Source organism: Salmo salar, chromosome 19 (genome assembly GCF_965601325.2).
Source record: "Salmo salar chromosome 19, fSalSal1, whole genome shotgun sequence".
NCBI classification, from domain to species: Eukaryota; Metazoa; Chordata; class Actinopteri; order Salmoniformes; family Salmonidae; genus Salmo; species Salmo salar.
Genome location: NC_138309.1, coordinates 38207501 through 38234664, shown reverse-complemented (window position 1 = coordinate 38234664; position 27164 = coordinate 38207501). Strand labels below are relative to the sequence as shown.

At 46.6% G+C, this 27164-nt stretch overlaps 1 protein-coding gene across 1 annotated transcript in view; it reads right to left on the bottom strand.

Moving 5' to 3' along the window:
* Positions 1–224: 224 nt before the first annotated feature.
* The window catches only part of LOC106593463 (striatin), a 68609-nt gene continuing 41669 nt past the window's right edge, over positions 225–27164 (bottom strand). The window contains 14 exon segments of the mRNA XM_045702265.2: positions 225–2113; positions 2487–2573; positions 4254–4355; positions 4634–4774; positions 5065–5229; positions 7157–7326; positions 7579–7703; positions 7705–7755; positions 13561–13697; positions 14074–14220; positions 16060–16170; positions 17558–17729; positions 17969–18095; positions 18559–18735. Of these exon segments, the coding sequence (XP_045558221.1) occupies positions 1944–2113; positions 2487–2573; positions 4254–4355; positions 4634–4774; positions 5065–5229; positions 7157–7326; positions 7579–7703; positions 7705–7755; positions 13561–13697; positions 14074–14220; positions 16060–16170; positions 17558–17729; positions 17969–18095; positions 18559–18735 (1882 nt within the window). The 3' untranslated portion in view covers positions 225–1943.

Below are 27164 nucleotides of genomic sequence, written 5' to 3'. Positions count from 1 at the left end.
GGAATAAGGACATCCTCCAAAACAGGAACTCCAAAACAACCGGGATTTTGGGGAAAGTTACAGGAACTAGAGGAGACAATACTGCAGGAAGAAAAATAATTAATTTCTCTACAACGAACACGTTCTGTAAAATCAGACAGAATCAAAACATCCTCCTCTGGGCTCTCTCAATTCACAGGTTGTAAAAATCTCTCCCTCGCTCAAAATCATGGACAGAAACAAAATATTTTACAGCCGTTTTTAATGAGAACAGACTTTCATATACAAACCAGTGACTGTTACAGTCTGAGAAAATAGCTCATTTGAACTTGTAAGTTACATGGATATTTTAATGGATTTGTGGAACAAAAAATGTGTTGCTTTTTGTATGAATATAACATATTGTACTGTACTACAGCGTATACTGTAAATACAGCTCTCGGGGATAGCATCTCAAATGGCACCCTATATAGTGCACTACTTTTGACCAGGACCATAAAATGAGTGCACTATATAGGGAATAGGGTGCCATTTGGGATGCTACCCTACTTCTGAGACGTTTCACACATAGTGGCCACTGAGCAGGCCAAACTCAGTGGCTGGTATTGTAAAGATGGACCAACATCTGTTACTACATACTTAAAACCTATTGTAGAACCAGATGGTTTACTTTGGAAACATGTATTTGTAATTTAACTGTTTTGTTGTTGTTGCAGTTGTACAGTTATAACAAGGAATTCTTCTAACAAATAGGAAATATTAACTTGATCGTCTGTTTAGCTCTGCCAGTTTGGCTGATTCCCTTATACCCTGATCCCAGACCTGTTAGCGTAGTCTTTTCAACTCCTATATGGTCAACGGCAAGACAGAACAAACAGATCTGGGACAAGGCTTATTTCCACCCATGCTTTTTATAAAACAAAATGAGCACTCAAACTCACTTCAGCACAGTCAGTTTTAAGACTTAATATATATTTTGTTTATTATAAGTATTTGTAATTCTACATCCAATATTTTTGTTAAAATGGACACCATCGTGACAACCTTTCCCTATCAACTCTGTCTCCCCCTCCCCGGCAAAAACAGATGCTCTGTAAAATAACTTTTGTTTCAAGACCTTTTTTTAAAGCAAAGGCACATTTTTCAATAAGTATTTTTAAAAGGGAAAGCAGAGAGAGAAACTGGCTGGCTGGCGGGTGGGCAGAGACTGGGGAGACAGAGTCAGCCTTGGAAGCAGAGAGGAAAAGCGAGATGCTTCCATCCATGACAGACAGCCAGCCAGCCAGCCAGCCAGCCAGCTTCTCCATCACAACACAACACTGAAACTGACTTGGAGGAGAAGGAGAGGAGGGACCAGGGAGCAGACAGTCTACCCTGGTCTGAGGGGAGAAGTCTGGGCCTAGAGATTGGGGAAATAGGGGGGCTTGGGGCTCTGGTTAATGGGCATGACGACATGGGGAGAGGGTTAGGGCATGGTGATCCACCTCTCAAGTGAGTCTACACTATAAAACACCTGTCTGTCTGTCTTCAACGCCCTCGCAAGCTGTGAAGGGAAGACAGACCATAAGATTAGTCTGAAGAACATAGTATCAGTCTGTGTTGGTGTTCATTGGCCCCAGATTTGAGAAAGAGGGTCTCTGTGGCCGGTCATACCCAGGAGCCTGCCTGGATTGCACAGGGATGAGGAAGCCTTGTGCCCAATCGCAGTTCCCCCTAACAGACCTCTGAGCCAACCACAGCCCTGGCCTTATCCCTCTGGAGGCGGGCCTAGTCTGGGGCTTGGAAGTGGCTATTGGCTGCATCATCCACCAGTCAAAACAGGGAACCAGTAGTGTGAGAGGTGATGTGTGTGAGGGGAAGTCTGCGTGGAACCTCACACGCCCGTTTCTTAAGGTCCCGCCCCTCCTGTGACTCTATTGATCCCTGGTGCTGGGAGGCTGTGTCGGTGGGCTGATTGGTCCTCGTCATACGAACACCTTGGCAAGAGCGTCGGCCCCGGCAGAGGCGATGTAGGCCTTAGAGGGGTGGAAGGCCACGTCATGGATAGACTCATCATTCTTCTTCCTGTGAGCTGTAAACTCCTGGATACATGTCTTAGTCTCCAGGTTCCACAGACGAATAGAACAGTCATGACCTGAGGGAGGAGAGGAGAGGGATTAGGGAGGGGAAAGAGAGAGCAGACGAATAGAACAGTCGACCTGAGGGAGGAGAGAGTAAGGTGAACAGTAGTTGGGCGACAAGGCAGTTTACATAAAGTTCTAAGCCCTCTCCGGTTTAATAAAGTATAAAGCTCTGGTGTCCCCCAGGGCTCAGCTCTAGGTCCTCTCCTGTTCTTTAAAGTATAAAGCTCTGGTGTCCCCCAGGTCTCAGTTCTAGGCCCTCTCCTGTTTTATTAAGGTCTGTCATATCCTCAAATGGGACTCTCCAACCATTGCATGCAGAATGAATATATATATCTAGCTAAGAATGTTAGAAATCGTTGTTATTGAGAGTTGTTAGCTACTTACTGCCAGACATCAGATAGAGCCCGTTGGGGTCGACAGCTAGACTGGTAACAGCATCCAGGTGGGCCACCATTGAGTGGATCAGCTTTCCTGAAGAGTTCAAATTGACAACATTTGTTAATTTTATATACGTTTCTGCTTTCTGTGAATGCATCAGTTTAAGTGTACTCACTCTACTTTTAAAAACAAACTGCTGTGTTAACCTGTTAGGGCTAGGGGGCAGTATTTGAACGGCTGGATAAAAAAATGTACCCGATTTAATCTGGTTACTAATCCTACCCAGTAACTAGAATATGCATATACTTATTATATATGGATAGAAAACACTCTAAAGTTTCTAAAACTGTTTGAATGGTGTCTGTGAGTATAACAGAACTCATTTGGCAGGCAAAAGCCTGAGACATTTTCTGACAGGAAGTGGATACCTGATGTGTTGTATTACCTTTAAACCTATGCCATTGAAAAACACAGGGGCTGAGGAATATTTTGGCACTTCCTATTGCTTCTACTAGATGTCACCAGCCTTTACAAAGTGTTTTGAGTCTTCTGGAGGGAGATCTGACCGAACAAGAGCCATGGAACGATGATGGCCCATTAGACACCTGGCGCGCGAGTTCATGTTGGGTACCCTCGTTCCAATACGTTATAAAAGAGAATGCATTCGTCCACCTTGAATATTATTCATGTTCTGGTTAAAAAAGGCCCTAATGATTTATGCTATACAACGTTTGACATGTTTGAACGAACGGAAATATATTTTTTCCCCTCGTTCATGAAGTGAAGTCCGGCGGGCTTAGATCATGTGCTAACAAGACGGAGATTTTTGGACATAAATGATGAGCTTTTTTGAACAAAACTACATTCGTTATGGACCTGTGATACCTGGAAGTGACATCTGATGAAGAGAATCAAAGGTAATGGATTATTTACATAGTATTTTCGATTTTAGATCTCCCCAACATGACGGCTTGTCTGTATCGCAACGCATATTTTTCTGGGCGCAGTGCTCAGATTATTGCAAAGTGTGATTTCCCAGTAAGGTTATTTTTAAATCTGGCAAGTTGATTGCGTTCAAGAGATGTAAATCTATAATTCTTTAAATGACAATATAATATTTTACCAATGTTTTCTAATTTTAATTATTTAATTTGTGTTGCTGACTTGACTGCCGGTTATTGGAGGGAAACGATTTCCTCAACATCAATGCCATAGTAAAACGCTGTTTTTGGATATAAATATGAACTTGATAGAACTAAAAATGCATGCATTGTCTAACATAATGTCCTAGGAGTGTCATCTGATGGAGATTGTAAAAGGTTAGTGCATCATTTTAGCTGGTTTTATGGTTTTGGTGACCCTGTCTTTGAATTGACAAAACATTACACACAACTCTTGTAAATGTACTGTCCTAACATACTCTAAATTTATGCTTTCGCCGTAAAACCTTTTTGAAATCGTAAAACGTGGTTAGATTAAGGAGATGTTTATCTTTCAAAGGGTGTAAAATAGTTGTATGTTTGAAAAATTTGAATTTTGACATTTATATGGATTCAAATTTGCCGCTCTTGAAATGCACCTGCTGTTGATGGAGTGCACCACGGGTGGGACGCTTGCGTCCCACCTAGCCCATAGAGGTTAAACCAAACTGGATCAAGAGGTGTAAAAACGGGACGACTGCCAGAGTAGGGACTGATGGAGGACCACAAAGATCCTATTTAGTTTTGTGTAGAGGACACGTTTGTATGTAGACCAGCAAAATTGTTGTGTAACCTGTGTTGTTGTCGAAGAACTTGATGTGTCTGTCCTCTTCAGCGGTGATGGTGATGGGGAGGGTGGGGTGACTCAGCACTTTGTTGATCTGACAGGGGGTACCTGGATAGAGGAGAGATTGATTCCTTGTTGAACAGGCCAAATCTGACCATCCCTCCCGCCCCACCTCCTCCCTCCTGCCCCACCACCTCCTCCCTCCCCACCACCTCCTCCCTCCCTCCCGCCCCACCTCCCTCCCGCCCCACCTCCCTCCAGACCTACCCGTCTCTGCAGCAGACTCCAGGTTGAGCACCAGTTGCTGTGTCTCCATGTTGAACAGGCCAATCTGACCATCCCTCCCTCCATCCCTTCCCTCCCCACCTCCCTCCCTCCAGACCTACCAGTCTCTGCAGCAGACTCCAGGCTGAGCACCAGTTGCTGTGTCTCCATGTTGAAGAGGCCAATCTGACCGCTGGTGAAAGATGTCACCATGTGGGCGGGGTCACTGCAGACCAGGTCCACTGAGGACGGCACTCCAAATTCTGAAGCAGGAAGCAAGACAAAAACCCATGACATTCTCTGGGGTTTAAAACATCACTGTTCCTACCGGTCAATGCATCCTCTTACTCATCACATTGACTCACTATTCTGTTAAAAAGTCCCTCAACCATATCAGTTGATTTCACCACAGAATTCTTATATCATGAACATACAAACACAATTCATGAAGTGCAAGACCATGATAATAGCAAATTAACAGGAGAAAAAAAATCACTGTGTGCCAGGGTTGGGTTGGTGTTGGAGGTGTCCCAGAGTCTGTCTGCGTGTGTACCTTTATTTTGGAAGGTGGCCAGGGCAGGCTTGGTATTGGAGGCGTCCCACAGCCTGACAGTGCCGTCTCCAGAGCAAGACAGGAGTCTCTGATGAACACCACTGTACACCAGACCCCACACCAAGTCAGTATGACCACACAGCGCCCCACGCAGGACAGTAGGCTCTATAACATATGTTGTGGGAGAGAGACATAGACAAAAGTGTTAGCAGTTGATGTTACTCTTCAATAACACAGAACACCAAAGCAAATCAGGGGGAGAAAAATTGGTTTTATTTAAAGAGAACGAATCAAAGATGCTATGCTGAGAAGTGGATGATCATTCTTCCCTGTCCTCAGTGTTTCTCCACAGAACAACCTAGCCTGCGCCTGACCAATTAGAATACCTTGCAGTAAAATTGGGCCAATGGCCAAATAACAAGTATCCTGTTTCAGGCTCAATGTGTAGACCATTTGAACCAATGAAAACTTGCTATGAGTCCAGGACTGAATCCCCTACAGAGATTTTTTTTTTAAAGCTGTTGAACTGAAAAACAAACATTTCCATTGATCATTAATTCCCTATTGACCTCTAGTCCTCTGCGTGGTGTCTTAAAACATTCTTACAAAAGGGAGGAAGAATAGGAGACAGAGAAACCGCCAGAGACAGGGAGCCCAGAGAGCGAGAGACAGAGAGCGAGAGACAGGGAGCCCAGAGAGACAGGGAGCCCAGAGAGCGCGAGAGAGAGACAGGGAGCCCAGAGAGCGCGAGAGAGAGACAGGGAGCCCAGAGAGAGAGAGAGAGAGAGAGAGCGAGCGAGAGAGAGAGAGAGAGAGAGAGAGAGAGAGAGAGAGAGAGAGAGAGAGAGAGAGACAGGGAGCCCAGAGAGCGCGAGCGAGCGAGAGAGAGAGAGAGAGAGAGAGAGACAGGGAGCCCAGAGAGAGAGAGAGAGAGAGAGAGAGAGAGAGAGAGAGAGAGAGACAGGGAGCCGAGAGAGAGAGAGAGACAGGGAGCCCAGAGAGAGAGAGAGAGAGAGAGCGAGAGAGAGCCCAGAGAGAGAGACAGAGAGAGACAGAGAGACAGGGAGCCCAGAGAGAGACAGGGAGCCCAGAGAGAGAGAGAGAGACAGGGAGCCCAGAGAGAGAGAGAGAGAGAGAGAGAGAGAGAGAGAGCCCAGAGAGACAGGGAGCCCAGAGAGACAGAGAGACAGGGAGCCCAGAGAGCGCGAGCGAGCGAGAGAGAGAGAGAGAGAGACAGGGAGCCCAGAGAGAGAGAGAGAGAGAGAGACAGGGAGCCGAGAGAGAGAGAGAGAGAGACAGGGAGCCCAGAGAGAGAGAGAGGGAGCCCAGAGAGAGAGAGAGAGAGAGAGAGAGACAGAGAGACAGGGAGCCCAGAGAGAGACAGGGAGCCCAGAGAGAGACAGGGAGCCCAGAGAGAGAGAGAGAGACAGGGAGCCCAGAGAGAGAGAGAGAGAGAGAGAGAGACAGGGAGCCCAGAGAGAGAGAGAGAGAGAGAGAGAGAGAGAGAGAGACAGAGAGAGAGACAGAGAGAGAGACAGAGAGAGAGACAGAGAGAGAGACAGGGAGCCCAGAGAGAGAGAGAGAGACAGGGAGCCCAGAGAGATAGAGAGAGACAGGGAGCCCAGAGAGAGAGAGAGAGACAGGGAGCCCAGAGAGAGAGAGAGAGACAGGGAGCCCAGAGAGAGAGAGAGAGACAGGGAGCCCAGAGAGAGAGAGAGAGACAGGGAGCCCAGAGAGAGAGAGAGAGACAGGGAGCCCAGAGAGAGAGAGAGAGAGAGACAGGGAGCCCAGAGAGAGAGAGAGAGAGAGACAGGGAGCCCAGAGAGAGAGAGAGAGAGAGACAGGGAGCCCAGAGAGAGAGAGAGAGAGAGAGACAGGGAGCCCAGAGAGAGAGAGACAGGGAGCCCAGAGAGAGAGAGACAGGGAGCCCAGAGAGAGAGAGAGACAGGGAGCCCAGAGAGAGAGAGAGACAGGGAGCCCAGAGAGAGAGAGAGACAGGGAGCCCAGAGAGTGAGACAGGGAGCCCAGAGAGTGAGACAGGGAGCCCAGAGAGTGAGACAGGGAGCCCAGAGAGTGAGACCTCTGTTCTTACCGTATGAATCATATGGGTCTAGGTTAGGGTTAGGTGTGTTCCAGCTCTGAATGGTCCCGTCCACTCCTCCACTGAAACACTGCTCTCCTGTACTGCTCATCACAACACACAGCACTGCACCCTGGTGGGCCCTGAATGTGTACATGGGTTCCATATCTACAGAGGCACTCCTGGAGATAAAGAGAGACAAATAGTGACTTGTAAACTTTGTAGACAATCTGGACTGTATAAAAGGTAAAATACATTTTTTGAGAAAGACATTACTCTCACCAGTCCATTCCAATTTCATTTATTCAATTCAGGAAGTAAATTGAAATTCCAATTCTCCCCAATGAGGAAATTACTCCAAACCTGGTGAAAAGAATGTCTCTAGTGTGTCTTTACTTCTGCGAAGTAAACACTGAGTTGTAGGTCAGTCTTACTTCTTGGCGGGGGCAGTCTTCTGCAGGTTCCACATCTTCAGCGTGTGGTCCTCTGAGGCGGTGACTAGAACCGGTTCTACGGGGTGGAACGCCAGACCTCGGATCCCGTCAAAGTGGCTCCGCAGCGGTAAACTTAGGGTTCCACGTCCTCCTCAGGGCATCCTTGTTGTTGGACATCTGAGGAGGGGAAACAACATGGATTATGGGGTAGATAAAGAGTGGAAGTCAACAGCAATCATTTTCACCTCTTGTTAATGCATTTAGTGTGCAGTATTCCCAAGTGCTTGCTGTAGTTGAGAAAGGTATTGAGTGGACAGACATCAGTAATGTAAATATTCAGACATCGGTAATGTAAATATTCAGACATCGGTAATGTAAATATTCAGACATCGGTAATGTAAATATTCAGACATCAGTAATGTAAATATTCAGACATCAGTAATGTAAATATTCAGACATCAGTAAATATTCAGACATCGGTAATGTAAATATTCAGACATCGGTAATGTAAATATTCAGACATCGGTAATGTAAATATTCAGACATCGGTAATGTAAATATTCAGACATCGGTAATGTAAATATTCAGACATCAGTAATGTAAATATTCAGACAACAGTAATGTAAATATTCAGACATCAGTAATGTAAATATTCAGCGGAAGCAGAGATGGCTTGGTTGGCTGGAGACCGGGCCTTCCTTTACACCACAAGATAATACAGGGCCTGGATGGCAGGGGCCTCGGCCCCAGTGACGTACTCACCACCCAATCGAGGGGAGTGCAGTTGCTGTACCAAGCAGTGATGCAGCCAATCAAGATGCGTTTGATGGTGCAGCTTTGGAACTGAGGATTTTTTCATCCTCCTGAGGGGGGAAGAGGTGCAGTCGCGCCTTCTTCACGACTGAGGACCATTTTAAGTCCTTAGTGATTTGGACACCGAGGAACTTGAAGCTCTCGACCCGCTCCACTCCATCGTCAATGTGGAGGGGGGGCGTGCTCGCCCTTCCGTTTCCTCTTGTCCACGATCAGCTCCTTGGTCTGACTGACGTTGAGGGAGAGGTTGTTGTTCTGGCACCACACTGCCAGGTCACCGACCTCCTCCCTATAGGCTGTCTTCATCGTCGCCAGTGATCAGGGCTACCACTGTCGTGTCGTCAGCAAACTTGACGATGGTGTTGGAGTCGTGAGTGGCCACGCAGTCGTGGGTGAACGGGGAGTACAGAAGGGGAATTAGCACACACCCATGCTGAGGGTCAGTGTGGCGGATATGTTGTTGCCTACCCTTACCACCTGGGGTCGGCCCGTCAGGAAGTCCAGGATCCAGTTACAGAGGGAGGTGTTCAGTCCCAGGATCCTTAGCTTATTGATGAGCTTTGAGGGAACAAATGGTGTTGAACGCTGAGTTGTAGTCAATGAACAGCATTCTCACATAGATATTCCTCTTATCTAGGTGGGTAAGGGCAGTGTGGATCTGTTGGGGTGGTAAGCAAACTCGAATGGTCTAGGGTGTCTGAGTTGATGTGTGCCATAACCAACCCTTCAAAGGACAATTCATGAACAATATATATATATTGTTTTAAAATCCTGATCAATCTTTACACGATACCCCAAAATGACAAAGTAAAAACAGCTTAAGAACTTTTAACAAATGTATTCAAAAAAATGTAATATTACATTTACATAATTACTTTACTCAGTACTTTGTTGGAGCACCTTTGGCAGCGATTACAGCCTCAAGTCTTCTTGGGTATGACGCTACAAGCTTGGCATACCTGTATTTGGGGAGTTTCTACCGTTCTTCTCTGCAGATCATCTCAAGCTCTGTCAGGTTGGATGGGGAGCTATTTTCAGGTATCTCCAGAGATCAGGTTCATGTCTGGGCTCTGGCGGGGCTTTTCAAGGACATACAGAGACTTGTCCCGAAGCCACTCCTGCATTGTCTTGGCTGTGTGCTTAGGGTCGTTGTCCTTTTGGAAGGTGAACCGTCGACCCAGTCTGAGGTACTGAGTGCTCTGGAGCAGGTTTTCATCAATGATCTCTCTGTCCTTTGCTCCATTCATCTTTCCCTCAATCCTAACTAGTCTCTCAGTCCCTGCTGTTGAACAATATCACCACAGCATGATGCTGCCACCACGCTTCACTGTAGGGCTTGTGCCAGGTTTCCTCCAGATGTGACGCTTGGCATTCAGGCCAAAGAGTTCAATCTTGGTTTCATCAGACCAGAGAATCTTGTTTCTCATGGTCTGAGTCCTTTAGGTGCCTTTTGGCAAACTCCAAGCGGGCTGTCATGTGCCTTTTACTGACGAGTGGCTTCCGTCTGGCCACTACCATAAAGGCCTAATTGGTGGAGTTCTGCAAAGATGGGAGAACCTTCCAGAATTACAACCATCTCCACAGAGGAACTCTGTCATAGTGACCATCGGGTTCTTGATCACCTCCCTGACCAAGGCCCTTCTCCCCTGATTGCTCAGTTGGCAGGGCAACCAGCTCCAGGAAGTGTCTTGGTGGTTCCAAACTTTTTCCATTTAAGAATGAATGAGGCCACTGTTCTTTTCTTGGGGACCTTCAATGCTGTAGACATTTTTTGGTACACTTCCCCAGATCTGTGCTTCGACACAATCCTGTCTCGGAGCTCTACGGACAATTCCTTCGACCTCATGGCTTGGTTTTTCGCACTGAGATTTGTATTTATTATGGATCCCCCTTTAGCTGCTGCCAAAGCAGCAGCTACTCTTCCTGGGGTCCAGCAAAATTAAGGCAGTTTATATAATTTTAAAAACATTACAATAGATTCACAGATTTCACAACACACTGTGAGACCTCAAGCCCCTACTCCACCACTACCACATATGTACAGTACTATATGTATGTATAGTGCGTATGTTATCGTGTGTGTGTGTGTGTGTGTGTGTGTGTGTGTGTGTGTGTGTGCCAATGTTTGTGTTGCTTCACAGTCCCCGCTGTTCCAAGGTGTTTATCCGTTTTTTTTAAATCTAATTTTATAAGGTCCCACAGCTGGCATGTACTGTGAACTGTGGGACCTTATATAGACAGGTGTGTGCCTTTCCAAATCATGTCCAATCAATTTAATTTACCACAGGTAGACTCCAATCAAGTTGTAGAAACATCAAGGATTATCAATGGAAACAGGATGCACCTGAGCTCAATTTAGAGTCTCATAGGCAAAAGGTCTGAATACTAATGTAAATAAGGTATTTCAGTTTTTATTTTATACATTTGTAAACATTTCTTAAAAACCTGTTTTCACTGTGTCATTATGGGGTATTGGGTGTAGATTGATGAGGAAAATGTACTGAATCCATTTTAGAATAAGGCTGTAACGTAACAAAATGTGGAAAAAGTAAAGAAGTCTGATTACTTTCCCAATGCACTGTACCAATGTAAAAAAAAATATTTTTTAAAATAAAAAATAAAGTCTGATTTAAATTATTATTATCCGACAATACCATTTTATTTCTATGCATTTTAGCATCACAACACTGAGGTGTAAGGGGTCCCCAGTTTCTTTTAGGTGGACTGGATCTTTATATTTACCACCTGGGTCCTGCTTCAGTAATAATAAAAAAAATCTGACCTTCTTGTTGAGTGTCTGATAATCGACCATTTTTACAGGAATGGCTAAAACATGCTAATAACAGACCTTTTGAGTTCACCGAAAAAATATTTGATATACCTCAACTACCTAATATGCCATCCAGACCTGGAGATTTCCCCAGACTTGAAGGCTTTAATTGCATCTAAAAGATCCTTCTCTGTAATTAGGTCTTCACATCAGACCTAATCTTTCAAAACATCGTTTGGTGAATCATGGATGACTGTCATCTGGGGAGGAAGGTAGCCTAGTGGTTAGAGCGTTGGGGCGGCAGGTAGCCTAGTGGTTAGAGCGTTGGGAGGCAGGTAGCCTAGTGGTTAGAGCATTGGGAGGCAGGTAGCCTAGTGGTTAGAGCGTTGGGAGGCAGGTAGCCTAGTGGTTAGAGCGTTGGGCGGCAGGTAGCCTAGTGGTTAGAGCGTTGGGCGGCAGGTAGCCTAGTGGTTAGAGCGTTGGGCGGCAGGTAGCCTAGTGGTTAGAGCGATGGGAGGCAGGTAGCCTAGTACCGTAAATTCCGGACTATAAACCGCAACTTTTTTCTCAATCTTTGAACATCGCGGCTTAAACAATGACGCGGCTAATATATGGATTTTTCCCGCTTTCAATTTTTTTTTTTTTTTTTAAAAAAAACACATTCTGTGACGTGCTCAGTTTTTTGGCGGCATGAAGCTTTCATTAGACCAATGAAATTGCCGAACGGGTTACGGTCAAACAACTTTTTTGTTTACGGTTTTGATTAAATCGAGCACTCTCAAACTTATTACGGTAGTCATTTTGTCACCCTCATCATGGCAAAGACACGGAGAAATGCATATGATGCAGCTTTCAAGTTGAAGGCGATTGATCTGGCTGTTGGAAAGGAAATAGAGCTGCTGCACGGGAGCTTGGTCTTAATGAGTCCATGATAAGACGTTGGAAACAGCAGCGTGAGGAATTGACTCAGTGCAAAAAGACAACTAAAGCTTACTGCTAATTTTTAATTTTTGTTACAAGCCGTGTTTCGTTAAAGCCTATTTATTTTTGTTACAAGCCGTGTTTCGTTAAAGCCTGTGTAAAGTTCATTTGTTTCAATGTACCGGTAGGCACCTGCGGCTTATAGACGTGCGGCTTATTTATGTTCAAAATAATATATATTTTTTAATTCAGTGGGTGCGGCTTATATTCAGGTGCGCTTAATAGTACGGAAATTACGGTAGTTAGAGCGTTGGGCCAGTAACCGAAAGGTTGCAGGATCGAATCCTCGAGCTGACAAGGTAAAAATCTGTCGTTCTGCCCATGAACAAGGCAGTTAACCCACTGTTGCTAGGCCGTCATTGTAAATAAGAATATATTCTTAACTGACTTGCCTAGTTAAATAAAGGTTCAATACATTTTTTTTATTTGTAACAAGTTTCAGTACATTGTTTAGGGGGGGTAGCATTTCTATGCTGAAGATTAGAAAATAATTTGGTACATTTTTCCCCATATTCGCTTTATTTTTATAATATATTACACTGGATCTTTCTTGAATAAGTTCCTCCATTTCTTTTTGTTTTTCTTCTAACTAATTCTGTGCCTCTATGGTACAGTTTTTATTGCTATCTAACTGTACTTTTAGTCCTTCAATTTCCTTTGTTAATATGGATTATTTTGACCTTAATTGTTTTTGGTTTATAGATGAGTAGTGAATTGCATGGCCTCTAAAGGCACATTTAAAAGTGTCCCTTACAATAAGGGGATCTGCTGTACCTATGTTATGTCTGAAAAAGTCAGTTATAAATTCTTCTGTCCTGGTTTTAAACAAGTCTCCAATATCCTTGTGGAAAATCTGTAAGAATAATGTGTATTCCAATAATTTTATGGGACCGACTGCAATTTGTCCCCGATCAAACATTTGGTGCCATGAGAATGACATAAGAAAGTAGTCAACATTTTTTACATTTTAGTCATTTAGCAGACGCTCTTATCCAGAGCGACTTACAGTAGTGAATGCATACATTTCATTTCATGCATTTTTTTTGGTTGTACTGGCCCCCCGTGGGAATCGAACCCACAACCCTGGCGTTGCAAACACCATGCTCTACCAACTGAGCCACAGGGAAGGCCAAGACAACTAGCTTGATGTTTAAGCCTCTGCATATCCACTAGTTCCAATATATGAATAATATTCATCATGTCTTTAAGTGCATGAGGTTGATACGTTTGTTGAAGTATTTAAAACCATACTATCATCTCCCACCATAATAATTGAGCCATGTACGTTCATGATGACATATGTGAGTGCTACAGGGCGGTAGCCATTGTAGCGGTTAGGCTTAAGAGTTCTTGGGGAACAGGAATGAGATTTCTGATTGTATTTTAGTACAAAGGCCCACTCAAGAGGTGCTACTTACGTCGTACGCCAAGCTATCAGCCTCGTTGGCTACGGTAAGACCAGCCAGCTCTCCCAGTCCCAGTTCAGCCTCCATGTTCTCATCAGGACCCATTATGAAGGCCTTTCCTGAGGAGGGAGGGAACGTCAACGCCTCCACTGGAATAGATAAACACATAGTTACTAACCTGCAAAGGAAGCCATTACACACTGACAATGTTATGGAGATAACACTGGGCAAATACACGTTGCGAACTTCTGAAAACAAATCCCAAAAACTGTTTCCTGTTTTTTTCCCACGAAATCCCAGTTAGAGGATTCCCTGAATCAGAGAGGAATAAGCAGAAAGGGAACCTTTCAACTGAGAAGATTCTGAAAAACCAGGGAACTTTAGAAACCTTTTCTTCATTTTGCAACCCTAGTGATTAGCCCTGGGTCTGGCAGAGACCGGGGACAGAGAGACCGGGGACAGAGAGACCGGGGACAGAGAGACCGGGGACAGAGAGACCGGGGACAGAGACAAACAGGTCTGTACCTTCGTCCGTGCGGTTGTCCTGGTGCTGCTCGTTGAGCCTGGGTGCGTTGGAGCGGGCCTGGGGGGAAGAGGAGGGTTCTCTGGGACTCATGTCCTCTTGGTCCCTCAGGTTGGCCAGCATGTCCTGGAGCTTAGACCGGTTAGGTCCTGGGGAGAGCAAACAGGTAGGGGGAAAATGTTAGAACAGAGAGAGACAATATACCAGTAGTGTATACTGATAGTGCAGGGAGCAGAGAGAGCAGAGGACATTACTACAGTATAGGGTGAAATATACCAGTAGTGTATACTGATAGTGCAGGGAGAAGAGAGGACATTACTACAGTATAGGGGAAAACAAAGACAGACAGCAGTTGAGTGTCTATATTTGTTCAAACTGAAAAGGGAAGAAAAATATGTCCATGATGTCGAGGGGTTGTGGGGGCATCCTGACAAACAAACAACTCCACACAGACCCACAAGGATGAAGACAACAAAAATAGAATTCCATGAGAGGAAAGACAGCAAGAAAAAAGAAGCAGGTTGAAACAGCACCAGAGCCAGGTTGTGATAGCAGGTTGTGACAGAAGTAAAAAAAAAAAAGAAGAAAAGTTATGTAAATGTAAGTAGAAGCAGGAGCTGCCTGCGACAGCAGAAGGAGGTGCAAATGATCCAAAAGATGAGTCTGGACAAAAGCTGAACATGACATTGAGAATGTACAGCCTGTCACTAAGGTCTGAGAATGTACAGCTTGTCACTAAGGTCTCAGAATGTATAGGCTGAGACCTGAGACTAAGGTCTCAGAATGTATAGCCTGTCACTAAGGTCTCAGAATGTATAGCCTGTCACTAAGGTCTCAGAATGTATAGCCTGTCACTAAGGTCTCAGAATGTATAGCCTGTCACTAAGGTCTCAGAATGTATAGCCTGTCACTAAGGTCTCAGAATGTATAGCCTGTCACTAAGGTCTCAGAATGTATAGCCTGTCACTAAGGTCTCAGAATGTATAGCCTGTCACTAAGGTCTCAGAATGTATAGCCTGTCACTAAGGTCTCAGAATGTATAGCCTGTCACTAAGGTCTCAGAATGTATAGCCTGTCACTAAGGTCTCAGAATGTACAAGATGCTGTTGATGTCGAGTCGAATATGATTGAGTTAGTATTTGATCCCTGGCAGACAGAGGTCATGCAGAGGTTCTGTAGGATGCACATTACTTTGACACAAATAATGATCTGTATTGAGTTAACAAAATAAAGGAATGACTAAAACACATCCAGAGGTTGGACTAAAACACATTCACTTGGACTAAAACACATCCAGAGGTTGGACTAAAACACATTCACTTGGACTAAAACACTTCCAGATGTTGGACTAAAACACTTCCAGAGGTTGGACTAAAACACATCCAGAGGTTGGACTAAAACACATCCAGAGGTTGGACTAAAACACATCCAGAGGTTGGACTAAAACACATCCAGAGGTTGGACTAAAACACATCCAGAGGTTGGACTAAAACACATCCAGAGGTTGGACTAAAACACATCCAGAGGTTGGACTAAAACACATCCAGAGGTTGGACTAAAACACATCCAGAGGTTGGACTAAAACACATCCAGAGGTTGGACTAAAACACATCCAGAGGTTGGACTAAAACACATCCAGAGGTTGGACTAAAACACATCCAGAGGTTGGACTAAAACACATCCAGAGGTTGGACTAAAACACATTCAGAGGTTGGAGTAAAACACATTCAGAGGTTGGAGTAAACACATTCAGAGACAGACAGAAGAGTTGAAGATGGCAGGTGGGATGAATAATAACACAGACAGAAGCTAAAATAAGTGAGGAGAAAGATAAGAAGTTTATTCTTTATTTGAAGCTTTGAGAAGATGACAGGGAGGAGAGGACAGGAAGGAACAGACAAGGAGGAGAGGGTGAGGAGAGGTTCAGGGAGGAGGAGAGAGGTTCAGGGAGGAGGAGAGAGGTTCAGGGAGGAGGAGAAGTAACTTACTCTTTCCCCCCTTCTTCCCCTTGCGCTCCTTCCTGTACTCCTCCTTGAGTTTGGTTATCAAACCCTGGTCCACGTCCCAGGCCTCTGACATGGCAGACTGCTCCTCCTTCTCTACAGAGGGACAAAACCAGACCTGTTCAGGACCCTGGACTATATATTTATATAGTGTTGTAGATACTGGAGGGGCTTTTAAAGGCAAGAGAAAAACCTCCTGGAAGTGGAAAGTCATTGTGGCCTCTGCCTATTACTTGATATAGGCTAGTCTGGGCATGATCAAGTAAGAGGCAGGGGCCACAATGACTTTCCACTTCCAGGAGGTTTTTCTCTTGCCTTTAAAAGCCCCTCCGGTATCTACAACACTCAGCTGGTTGTCTTTTAACTGAGCCTAGAGATGATAGTTCAAGTGGAAATCTATTTCTCTGGTAGAAACCCCCCCAAAGAGAGTAGACTGTTGTTGGGCATCACTGTTTTATATGATAAGAAACCACACACTTTTCTTGAACCAACAGCCCCATTTTGGAACTAGACTTGTTTTTCCAGGTTTGGGGTAAGAGACATACTGTAGTCAGTCACAAAGAGAATCAAGTAGCACACACACACACACACACACACACACACACACACACACACACACACACACACACACACACACACACACACACACACACACACACACACACCCCAAGACTGGTGCACAGCAACCCCAGGACAAATACCAGCCCTCACAGAAACATACAAGATTGAAGTTCACTTAACTTTACAAGAGTTTTGCCACGTTATTTATTATCACTCCACTCACCCTGTCCCACCCTCTCCTCACTCACCCACACCTGCCCCGGCCTCCACTCACACCTGTCCCACCCTCTCCTCACCCACCCACCCCTGTCCTACCCTCTCCTCACCCACCAACCCCTGTCCCGGCCTCCACTCACCCACCCACACCTGTCCCACCCTCTCCTCACCCACCCCTGTCCCAGCCTCCACTCACCCACCCACACATGTCCCACCCTCTCCTCACCCACCCCTGTCCCGGCCTCCACTCACCCACCCACACCTGTCCCACCCTCTCCTCACCCACCCCTGTCCCAGCCTCCACTCACCCACCCACACATGTCCCACCCTCTCCTCACCCACCCCTGTCCCGGCCTCCACTCACCCACCCACACCTCTCCCACCCTCTCCTCACCCACCCACCCACCCCTCCCCTGTCCCACCCTCCTCCCCTACCTCCCTCTCACCCACCCCACCCTCCACTCACCTCTCACCCAACCCACTCCTGTCCCACCCTTCACTCACCCTGTCCCCCCTCTCACTCACCATGTCCCACCCCCTCTCCCTCTCCCTCACCCAACCCACCCCTGTCCCACCCTGTCCCTCTCACTCACCCTCTCACCCAACCCTGACCCACCCTCCACTCACCCTGTCCCACCCCTCCACTCACCCTGTCCCACCCCTCCACTCACCCCACCCGTCTCACCCTGCCCCCCCTCTCACTCACCCCAGTCGGTCCCGTCCCCAGCGCTGCGGGACTCAGGCGATGTGTCCATATTGTCAGGGCTAGACAGGAAGTCGAAGCCTTTCAGTGCGTCCTCTGCATCCGGATCCTCACTAGTGTCCATACTGAGGGACAGGGCCGGTGATGACGACGATGGTGGCTTCTTCCTCACCATCTAGGGGACAGAGGGACGTTGTACTGTTGGTACAGACCATTCTGATATTGTCAGCTCAGTTATTTTAGTTGACTGATCTGGTATCATCAACTTCAGATGAAAAAGGCTTTGGCTAAATGTGTGTATGATGCACACCTGTGCGTGTGTTTATAGCGTGTGTGTGTGTGTGAGTATAGTGTGTGTGTGTGTGTGTATAGCGTGTATATAGCGTGTGTGTGTGTGTAGCGCGTGTGCCTTACGGTCCCCGTAGGTCCTGTCTGTTCCATGATAGTCCGATCCAACCCTGCACCATCTTCATCATCGTCTTCATCACAGTAGAACCTGAAGGTGTCCAGCACAGCACTGGACTCAGACACCTCAGTCTTCCTACACACACAGAGAGGGAGGGATTGGGCATCATGTCTGTTCCACTACAGTAGCAAATTTGGGACAGTATTAGCAGCATATGGATGAGTCTGTTCAGGCCATTTGTTAACGGACTCAGGAAATACATTTACGGCATTTATTTGCTGTGTTCTGAATGTTAACCGCGAGCAGGCTGGAGCTAGCCTGATAACCGCGAGCAGGCTGGAGCTAGCCTGATAACCGCGAGCAGGCTGGAGCTAGCCTGATAACCGCGAGCAGGCTGGAGCTAGCCTGATAACCGCGAGCAGGCTGGAGCTAGCCTGATAACCGCGAGCAGGCTGGAGCTAGCCTGATAACCATCCTGATCTGTTTCACTAGGTCATAGAAATAGAATTACAGGAAAGGACATTCACATTGTTGTTCTGATGTGTTTTTGCCTTCAGGTAATTCTATCATTGTGTTGAGTGCAGTTTTGTATACTCACCGTCCTCCAGTGCCGGTGCCTTTAGGTACTGTGTCTGTCCCGTTGACCAGAGGGGTCTCTGACCCGGTCCTCTCCCCAGGTCTACCCCCTCCGTCTCCAGCCATAGCCAGCAGGGTTTTCACCCTCTGAGACTTCACATCCAGGATGGTGTCGGTATAACCCACCTCCTGAAGATACCTGGAGACATAAAGGGGGCGCTGTCAGGAGAAAAGCTGCCATAACAAATAAATGACAAGACACACAACATATTGCTGAGTCTACCATTTTAACAAATCGCAGGAGTGACGTTACATCAGGACAATCTGTAACCGATCAAAAAGAGACGAGCTCAGATATGACCTACAGTTCGTCATGGTGGAGTATGGAGAGTAGTAACGATCAGTACTGTCAAAGGGATCCTCATCATAATGCTGTTTTTAATGTTATATTACCAGGTAAGTTGACTGAGAACACATTCTCATTTACAGCAACGACCTGAGGAATAGTTACAGGGGAGAGGGGGATGAATGAGCCAGTTAGAAGATGGGGGATGATTAGGTGACCGTGATGGTATGAGGGCCAGATTGAGAATTTAGCCAGGACACCCCTACTCTTACAATAAGTACCATGAGATCTTTAGTGACCACAGAGAGTCAGGACACCCGTTTAACATACCATCCAAAAGACAACCCCCTACACAGGGCAATGTCCCCAATCACTGCCCTGGGGCATTGGGATATTTTTTTTTGGACCAGAGGAAAGAGTCTCTCCTACTGGCCCTCCAACACCACTTCCAGCAGCATCTGGTCTCCCATCCAGGGACCAACCAGGACAAATCCTGCATAGCTTCAGAAGCAAGACAGCAGTGGAATGCAGGGTGGTATGCTGCTGGAGGTGTATGGGTAGTCGTAGTAATGATAAGTACTGTCCAGGAGAGGGAGCTGTTGCCCATGTTTTCACTGTCCCAGAGCAGCTTGGTAGAGCAGTACAAGTCAAGTCTGTCTGAGGAGCTGACGGCCTTGTTTCCAGGGTTAGTGGTATGGTATAGTAACTCACTGTCTGAGGAGCTGACGGCCTTGTTTCCAGGGTTAGTGGTATGGTATAGTAACTCACTGTCTGAGGAGCTGACGACCTTGTTTCCAGGGTTAGTGGTATGGTATAGTAACTCACTGAGGAGCTGACGGCCTTGTTTCCAGGGTTAGTGGTATGGTATAGTAACTCACTGTCTGAGGAGCTGACGGCCTTGTTTCCAGGGTTAGTGGTATGGTATAGTAACTCACTGAGGAGCTGACGACCTTGTTTCCAGGGTTAGTGGTATGGTATAGTAACTCACTGAGGAGCTGACGACCTTGTTTCCAGGGTTAGTGGTATGGTATAGTAACTCACTGAGGAGCTGACGACCTTGTTTCCAGGGTTAGTGGTATGGTATAGTAACTCACTGTCTGAGGAGCTGACGACCTTGTTTCCAGGGTTAGTGGTATGGTATAGTAACTCACTGAGGAGCTGACGGCCTTGTTTCCAGGGTTAGTGGTATGGTATAGTAACTCACTGTCTGAGGAGCTGACGACCTTGTTTCCAGGGTTAGTGGTATGGTATAGTAACTCACTGTCTGAGGAGCTGACGACCTTGTTTCCAGGGTTAGTGGTATGGTATAGTAACTCACTGTCTGAGGAGCTGACGACCTTGTTTCCAGGGTTAGTGGTATGGTATAGTAACTCACTGTCTGAGGAGCTGACGACCTTGTTTCCAGGGTTAGTGGTATGGTATAGTAACTCACTGTCTGAGGAGCTGACGACCTTGTTTCCAGGGTTAGTGGTATGGTATAGTAACTCACTGTCTGAGGAGCTGACGACCTTGTTTCCAGGGTTAGTGGTATGGTATAGTAACTCACTGTCTGAGGAGCTGACGACCTTGTTTCCAGGGTTAGTGGTATGGTATAGTAACTCACTGTCTGAGGAGCTGACGGCCTTGTTTCCAGGGTTAGTGGTATGGTATAGTAACTCACTGTCTGAGGAGCTGACGACCTTGTTTCCAGGGTTAGTGGTATGGTATAGTAACTCACTGAGGAGCTGACGACCTTGTTTCCAGGGTTAGTGGTATGGTATAGTAACTCACTGAGGAGCTGACGACCTTGTTTCCAGGGTTAGTGGTATGGTATAGTAACTCACTGAGGAGCTGACGACCTTGTTTCCAGGGTTAGTGGTATGGTATAGTAACTCACTGAGGAGCTGACGACCTTGTTTCCAGGGTTAGTGGTATGGTATAGTAACTCACTGAGGAGCTGACGACCTTGTTTCCAGGGTTAGTGGTATGGTATAGTAACTCACTGAGGAGCTGACGGCCTTGTTTCCAGGGTTAGTGGTATGGTATAGTAACTCACTGTCTGAGGAGCTGACGACCTTGTTTCCAGGGTTAGTGGTATGGTATAGTAACTCACTGAGGAGCTGACGGCCTTGTTTCCAGGGTTAGTGGTATGGTATAGTAACTCACTGAGGAGCTGACGACCTTGTTTCCAGGGTTAGTGGTATGGTATAGTAACTCACTGTCTGAGGAGCTGACGACCTTGTTTCCAGGGTTAGTGGTATGGTATAGTAACTCACTGTCTGAGGAGCTGACGACCTTGTTTCCAGGGTTAGTGGTATGGTATAGTAACTCACTGTCTGAGGAGCTGACGACCTTGTTTCCAGGGTTAGTGGTATGGTATAGTAACTCACTGTCTGAGGAGCTGACGACCTTGTTTCCAGGGTTAGTGGTATGGTATAGTAACTCACTGTCTGAGGAGCTGACGACCTTGTTTCCAGGGTTAGTGGTATGGTATAGTAACTCACTGAGGAGCTGACGACCTTGTTTCCAGGGTTAGTGGTATGGTATAGTAACTCACTGTCTGAGGAGCTGACGACCTTGTTTCCAGGGTTAGTGGTATGGTATAGTAACTCACTGTCTGAGGAGCTGACGACCTTGTTTCCAGGGTTAGTGGTATGGTATAGTAACTCACTGTCTGAGGAGCTGACGACCTTGTTTCCAGGGTTAGTGGTATGGTATAGTAACTCACTGAGGAGCTGACGACCTTGTTTCCAGGGTTAGTGGTATGGTATAGTAACTCACTGAGGAGCTGACGGCCTTGTTTCCAGGGTTAGTGGTATGGTATAGTAACTCACTGTCTGAGGAGCTGACGACCTTGTTTCCAGGGTTAGTGGTATGGTATAGTAACTCACTGTCTGAGGAGCTGACGACCTTGTTTCCAGGGTTAGTGGTATGGTATAGTAACTCACTGAGGAGCTGACGACCTTGTTTCCAGGGTTAGTGGTATGGTATAGTAACTCACTGAGGAGCTGACGACCTTGTTTCCAGGGTTAGTGGTATGGTATAGTAACTCACTGTCTGAGGAGCTGACGGCCTTGTTTCCAGGGTTAGTGGTATGGTATAGTAACTCACTGAGGAGCTGACGACCTTGTTTCCAGGGTTAGTGGTATGGTATAGTAACTCACTGAGGAGCTGACGGCCTTGTTTCCAGGGTTAGTGGTATGGTATAGTAACTCACTGAGGAGCTGACGACCTTGTTTCCAGGGTTAGTGGTATGGTATAGTAACTCACTGAGGAGCTGACGGCATTGTTTCCAGGGTTAGTGGTATGGTATAGTAACTCACTGAGGAGCTGACGACCTTGTTTCCAGGGTTAGTGGTATGGTATAGTAACTCACTGAGGAGCTGACGACCTTGTTTCCAGGGTTAGTGGTATGGTATAGTAACTCACTGTCTGAGGAGCTGACGACCTTGTTTCCAGGGTTAGTGGTATGGTATAGTAACTCACTGTCTGAGGAGCTGACGGCCTTGTTTCCAGGGTTAGTGGTATGGTATAGTAACTCACTGAGGAGCTGACGACCTTGTTTCCAGGGTTAGTGGTATGGTATAGTAACTCACTGTCTGAGGAGCTGACGACCTTGTTTCCAGGGTTAGTGGTATGGTATAGTAACTCACTGAGGAGCTGACGACCTTGTTTCCAGGGTTAGTGGTATGGTATAGTAACTCACTGAGGAGCTGACGGCCTTGTTTCCAGGGTTAGTGGTATGGTATAGTAACTCACTGTCTGAGGAGCTGACGACCTTGTTTCCAGGGTTAGTGGTATGGTATAGTAACTCACTGAGGAGCTGACGGCCTTGTTTCCAGGGTTAGTGGTATGGTATAGTAACTCACTGTCTGAGGAGCTGACGACCTTGTTTCCAGGGTTAGTGGTATGGTATAGTAACTCACTGAGGAGCTGACGACCTTGTTTCCAGGGTTAGTGGTATGGTATAGTAACTCACTGAGGAGCTGACGGCCTTGTTTCCAGGGTTAGTGGTATGGTATAGTAACTCACTGTCTGAGGAGCTGACGGCCTTGTTTCCAGGGTTAGTGGTATGGTATAGTAACTCACTGTCTGAGGAGCTGACGACCTTGTTTCCAGGGTTAGTGGTATGGTATAGTAACTCACTGTCTGAGGAGCTGACGACCTTGTTTCCAGGGTTAGTGGTATGGTATAGTAACTCACTGTCTGAGGAGCTGACGACCTTGTTTCCAGGGTTAGTGGTATGGTATAGTAACTCACTGAGGAGCTGACGACCTTGTTTCCAGGGTTAGTGGTATGGTATAGTAACTCACTGAGGAGCTGACGACCTTGTTTCCAGGGTTAGTGGTATGGTATAGTAACTCACTGTCTGAGGAGCTGACGACCTTGTTTCCAGGGTTAGTGGTATGGTATAGTAACTCACTGTCTGAGGAGCTGACGGCCTTGTTTCCAGGGTTAGTGGTATGGTATAGTAACTCACTGAGGAGCTGACGACCTTGTTTCCAGGGTTAGTGGTATGGTATAGTAACTCACTGAGGAGCTGACGACCTTGTTTCCAGGGTTAGTGGTATGGTATAGTAACTCACTGTCTGAGGAGCTGACGACCTTGTTTCCAGGGTTAGTGGTATGGTATAGTAACTCACTGTCTGAGGAGCTGACGACCTTGTTTCCAGGGTTAGTGGTATGGTATAGTAACTCACTGTCTGAGGAGCTGACGACCTTGTTTCCAGGGTTAGTGGTATGGTATAGTAACTCACTGTCTGAGGAGCTGACGACCTTGTTTCCAGGGTTAGTGGTATGGTATAGTAACTCACTGTCTGAGGAGCTGACGACCTTGTTTCCAGGGTTAGTGGTATGGTATAGTAACTCACTGTCTGAGGAGCTGACGACCTTGTTTCCAGGGTTAGTGGTATGGTATAGTAACTCACTGTCTGAGGAGCTGACGACCTTGTTTCCAGGGTTAGTGGTATGGTATAGTAACTCACTGTCTGAGGAGCTGACGGCCTTGTTTCCAGGGTTAGTGGTATGGTATAGTAACTCACTGTCTGAGGAGCTGACGACCTTGTTTCCAGGGTTAGTGGTATGGTATAGTAACTCACTGAGGAGCTGACGACCTTGTTTCCAGGGTTAGTGGTATGGTATAGTAACTCACTGAGGAGCTGACGACCTTGTTTCCAGGGTTAGTGGTATGGTATAGTAACTCACTGAGGAGCTGACGACCTTGTTTCCAGGGTTAGTGGTATGGTATAGTAACTCACTGAGGAGCTGACGACCTTGTTTCCAGGGTTAGTGGTATGGTATAGTAACTCACTGTCTGAGGAGCTGACGACCTTGTTTCCAGGGTTAGTGGTATGGTATAGTAACTCACTGTCTGAGGAGCTGACGGCCTTGTTTCCAGGGTTAGTGGTATGGTATAGTAACTCACTGAGGAGCTGACGACCTTGTTTCCAGGGTTAGTGGTATGGTATAGTAACTCACTGAGGAGCTGACGACCTTGTTTCCAGGGTTAGTGGTATGGTATAGTAACTCACTGAGGAGCTGACGACCTTGTTTCCAGGGTTAGTGGTATGGTATAGTAACTCACTGAGGAGCTGACGACCTTGTTTCCAGGGTTAGTGGTATGGTATAGTAACTCACTGAGGAGCTGACGACCTTGTTTCCAGGGTTAGTGGTATGGTATAGTAACTCACTGTCTGAGGAGCTGACGGCCTTGTTTCCAGGGTTAGTGGTATGGTATAGTAACTCACTGAGGAGCTGACGACCTTGTTTCCAGGGTTAGTGGTATGGTATAGTAACTCACTGAGGAGCTGACGGCCTTGTTTCCAGGGTTAGTGGTATGGTTAGGTAACTCACTGAGGAGCAGACGGCCTTGTTTCCAGGGTTAGTGGTATGGTATAGTAACTCACTGTCTGAGGAGCTGACGACCTTGTTTCCAGGGTTAGTGGTATGGTATAGTAACTCACTGAGGAGCTGACGACCTTGTTTCCAGGGTTAGTGGTATGGTATAGTAACTCACTGAGGAGCTGACGACCTTGTTTCCAGGGTTAGTGGTATGGTATAGTAACTCACTGAGGAGCTGACGGCCTTGTTTCCAGGGTTAGTGGTATGGTATAGTAACTCACTGTCTGAGGAGCTGACGACCTTGTTTCCAGGGTTAGTGGTATGGTATAGTAACTCACTGAGGAGCTGACGGCCTTGTTTCCAGGGTTAGTGGTATGGTATAGTAACTCACTGTCTGAGGAGCTGACGACCTTGTTTCCAGGGTTAGTGGTATGGTATAGTAACTCACTGAGGAGCTGACGACCTTGTTTCCAGGGTTAGTGGTATGGTATAGTAACTCACTGAGGAGCTGACGGCCTTGTTTCCAGGGTTAGTGGTATGGTATAGTAACTCACTGTCTGAGGAGCTGACGGCCTTGTTTCCAGGGTTAGTGGTATGGTATAGTAACTCACTGTCTGAGGAGCTGACGACCTTGTTTCCAGGGTTAGTGGTATGGTATAGTAACTCACTGTCTGAGGAGCTGACGACCTTGTTTCCAGGGTTAGTGGTATGGTATAGTAACTCACTGTCTGAGGAGCTGACGACCTTGTTTCCAGGGTTAGTGGTATGGTATAGTAACTCACTGAGGAGCTGACGGCCTTGTTTCCAGGGTTAGTGGTATGGTATAGTAACTCACTGTCTGAGGAGCTGACGACCTTGTTTCCAGGGTTAGTGGTATGGTATAGTAACTCACTGAGGAGCTGACGACCTTGTTTCCAGGGTTAGTGGTATGGTATAGTAACTCACTGAGGAGCTGACGGCCTTGTTTCCAGGGTTAGTGGTATGGTATAGTAACTCACTGTCTGAGGAGCTGACGACCTTGTTTCCAGGGTTAGTGGTATGGTATAGTAACTCACTGAGGAGCTGACGACCTTGTTTCCAGGGTTAGTGGTATGGTATAGTAACTCACTGTCTGAGGAGCTGACGGCCTTGTTTCCAGGGTTAGTGGTATGGTATAGTAACTCACTGTCTGAGGAGCTGACGACCTTGTTTCCAGGGTTAGTGGTATGGTATAGTAACTCACTGAGGAGCTGACGACCTTGTTTCCAGGGTTAGTGGTATGGTATAGTAACTCACTGTCTGAGGAGCTGACGACCTTGTTTCCAGGGTTAGTGGTATGGTATAGTAACTCACTGTCTGAGGAGCTGACGACCTTGTTTCCAGGGTTAGTGGTATGGTATAGTAACTCACTGAGGAGCTGACGGCCTTGTTTCCAGGGTTAGTGGTATGGTATAGTAACTCACTGTCTGAGGAGCTGACGACCTTGTTTCCAGGGTTAGTGGTATGGTATAGTAACTCACTGTCTGAGGAGCTGACGACCTTGTTTCCAGGGTTAGTGGTATGGTATAGTAACTCACTGTCTGAGGAGCTGACGACCTTGTTTCCAGGGTTAGTGGTATGGTATAGTAACTCACTGAGGAGCTGACGACCTTGTTTCCAGGGTTAGTGGTATGGTATAGTAACTCACTGAGGAGCTGACGACCTTGTTTCCAGGGTTAGTGGTATGGTATAGTAACTCACTGAGGAGCTGACGACCTTGTTTCCAGGGTTAGTGGTATGGTATAGTAACTCACTGAGGAGCTGACGACCTTGTTTCCAGGGTTAGTGGTATGGTATAGTAACTCACTGTCTGAGGAGCTGACGACCTTGTTTCCAGGGTTAGTGGTATGGTATAGTAACTCACTGAGGAGCTGACGGCCTTGTTTCCAGGGTTAGTGGTATGGTATAGTAACTCACTGAGGAGCTGACGACCTTGTTTCCAGGGTTAGTGGTATGGTATAGTAACTCACTGTCTGAGGAGCTGACGACCTTGTTTCCAGGGTTAGTGGTATGGTATAGTAACTCACTGAGGAGCTGACGGCCTTGTTTCCAGGGTTAGTGGTATGGTATAGTAACTCACTGTCTGAGGAGCTGACGACCTTGTTTCCAGGGTTAGTGGTATGGTATAGTAACTCACTGAGGAGCTGACGACCTTGTTTCCAGGGTTAGTGGTATGGTATAGTAACTCACTGAGGAGCTGACGACCTTGTTTCCAGGGTTAGTGGTATGGTATAGTAACTCACTGAGGAGCTGACGACCTTGTTTCCAGGGTTAGTGGTATGGTATAGTAACTCACTGAGGAGCTGACGACCTTGTTTCCAGGGTTAGTGGTATGGTATAGTAACTCACTGAGGAGCTGACGGCCTTGTTTCCAGGGTTAGTGGTATGGTATAGTAACTCACTGAGGAGCTGACGACCTTGTTTCCAGGGTTAGTGGTATGGTA